Here is a 2836-nt window from a genome sequence, read left to right as displayed (position 1 = left end):
CGCAGCCCGGATCTTCTCAGAGCATTTTGGGGGTTTTGTTTGGGTTCTGATCTGCTTGTGATCTGCAGATGTTCTGCAGAGAAGCCAAGTGTTTGCAGACCTCTGATCTCAGACCTCCTCAGGAGATGGATGAAGCCTCACTTAACTGGTTTCCATAGTAACAGAGTTTGGTTAACTGGCAGGAGCGGTTTCTTTAGAGAAACTTGAGGTTGACACATATTTACTGATCTTTACCAGGACTGAGAAGCACCAGAACCTTCCAGCGGCGATAAATCCTCCCATCAGGACCAGTGACGTCGCTTTCTCTCTGCTGGCCTCATTTCTCCCCCCCCCCTCCCCCTCACTCGTTATTTCAGGCTGATCACTTCAGTGCTGCGGTCAGTGTCCTCGGACCCACCAGCGGACGCCTCCTCTTCCTCCTCTCTTTGCCTGCATCACCCTCTCAGAGCAGTCGCGGCCCCTGCGGCCCCGGACGCCGGCTGGGCTTCGGACCCTCCTCCTGTCCACGATGCGGTCTCTGCTGGAGAGCAGCTGGATGAAGTTTGGACCGGCTGGCCGGGACTCGCTGGACTGGTCCACGGTTCCCTCAGCTTTGCCGTCCACCGACAGGCAGGCCACGGTCCGTTTGTCTCATTATTGTTATTATTATTACTGTTATTATTATTATTATTATTGTTATAATAATGACAATAACAATGATCATAATAATAAATATTGTTATAATTATTATTATTATTATTATTATTATTATCATCATCATTGATCTGATTATACACAAACAGACTGAATAAGATAAAATATAAAAATTTCAGAAATTAGTTGAAAATTTCTAATAAGAATTTTCCATTCAGTTGAATTTTTTTTTATTTTTTTTATTTTTATAAAACTGATCTTTCATTGATATATTTGCTTTCAATCACTTATTGATACATTAATTTAATATTAATAATACTTCATTGAGTGATCTGAATTTATTTCATAAGTTTTATTTACTTTAATTCCACAGTTTTTCCGTTTACCGTTTATTTCCTTTATCTAATTGGAAATTTTTTTTAAAATGATGAATAAATTAAAAAAAAAAAAAAAAAAAATATATATATATATATATATATATATATATATATATATACACACACAAACTGAAAATAAACCTACAGAAAACAATCAGCTTCAAAAACAGTTTGCAAAACAATGAAATTGTCAACAGAGAAGACAGAGGAGGAATTATTTGTTTGTTTGTTTTCTGCTTCTTTTTTAAAAAAAAAAAACCCAAACCAAAACAAAACAAAACATAAAAATATTCTTCTGATCTCATTTAATTTAATAAGAAGTGAAACATGAAAGTCGATGTGATTTTTCGAGTCGGAGCATAAAAAGAAACTTTTCACACAAAAAACAGAAAATGTTGAATAAACTAATCTGCATTTTATTTTTATTTTTAAAAACTTCAGACGTTTCTTTTCCTAAAGCGTTTATGAAAATAAGTAATGATGCTCAATAAGTGATTTGAGAGGAATAATTATCCTGGATGCAGATGAAGTCCTGCAGCTGCAGGCCGACAGCGCCCCCTGCTGCTCTGACATCGCATTACATCCCTCACAGGACAGAAAGAAAACTGTGTTGATTTATTAAAATTCCAATAATTGTATTCTGCTGTTAAAAACCACTAAAAGACCATTTCCTGCGTTTTACAGACTGGTTAAACTGGTTTTTTTCAGACCTAACTAAATGCTGCTGCATGAATCTGCTGGTGTTTGTCTTACAGGGCCAGAGTTCAGGCGAGGCCATCAGCGCCGGATCCATCGCTTACATCGCCATAGCAACCTCCTCCTTCCTCCTCCTCTTCTTCAGCATCCTGGGATTCATCGTCTGCCGACGCCAGCGGGGCTTCCGTCTGGATGGGAAGCTGGATCTGGCCAACGTGATCGCCCTGGAGGACCTGCAGGACCCGGAGAGGAACTGTGAGCTGCTGTCCTCCCTCCGGCGGAACCGAGGCCAGAACCAGCTTCCCAGCTGCAGCTCCGAGCAGGACGTGACAGACGGCGTCTTCCTCATGGTCTACCTGCCCTCGCCGTACGAGCAGACGCTCACCAGGATCGCCAGAGCCGCCAGCACCAGCAGCTCCAAGGATGCAGAGCTGCTGCCGCCAAGTCCCGGCCCGGAGACGGGTGGGAGAGAGGACGAGGAGGGGGGGAGGATGGGTGAGGGAGCAGTGGTCACAGAAGAAATAAAAGCTTGAGATGTAAAGACATCCATCAGCACACTCACACCTGACAAACATGCAGCAAAAATCCAACTTCAGACAAGGGAATCGCACATCTGTCTTCACACCACATCTGGAAGTGGATGTGGGATACTTTCCTTCAAACCACTGAAAGTCAGGAGAGCGGCGGGCGTAAGGGGCGGTAAGGGGCGGTAAGGGACCGTAAGGGGTGGTAAGGGACCGTAAGGGACGTAAGGGACCGTAAGGGGTGGTAAGGGACCGTAAGGGACGTAAGGGACCGTAAGGGGTGGTAAGGGACCGTAAGGGACGTAAGGGACCGTAAGGGGTGGTAAGGGACCGTAAGGGACGTAAGGGACGGTAAGGGGTGGTAAGGGACCGTAAGGGACGTAAGGGACCGTAAGGGGCGGTAAGGGACCGTAAGGGACGTAAGGGACCGTAAGGGGTGGTAAGGGACCGTAAGGGACGTAAGGGACGGTAAGGGGTGGTAAGGGACCGTAAGGGGCGGTAAGGGACGGTAAGGGGTGGTAAGGGACCGTAAGGGACGTAAGGGACGGTAAGGGGTGGTAAGGGACCGTAAGGGGCGGTAAGGGACCGTAAGGGGTGGTAAGGGAC

General features: G+C 45.3%; 1 protein-coding gene across 1 annotated transcript; it reads left to right on the top strand.

Moving 5' to 3' along the window:
* Positions 1-508: 508 nt before the first annotated feature.
* On the top strand, positions 509-2239 carry smim28 (small integral membrane protein 28; the record flags this gene model as incomplete). Its single annotated transcript, XM_079249447.1, has 2 exons — positions 509-619; positions 1766-2239. The coding sequence occupies 2 exons, from the start codon at positions 509-511 to the stop codon at positions 2237-2239; spliced, it is 585 nt and encodes a 194-aa protein (XP_079105573.1).
* Positions 2240-2836: the final 597 nt, after the last annotated feature.

Source organism: Telmatherina bonti (assembly GCF_933228915.1).
Source record: "Telmatherina bonti genome assembly, chromosome: 11".
Classification (NCBI taxonomy): domain Eukaryota; kingdom Metazoa; phylum Chordata; class Actinopteri; order Atheriniformes; family Telmatherinidae; genus Telmatherina; species Telmatherina bonti.
This window is presented reverse-complemented; position numbering and strand designations above follow the sequence as displayed.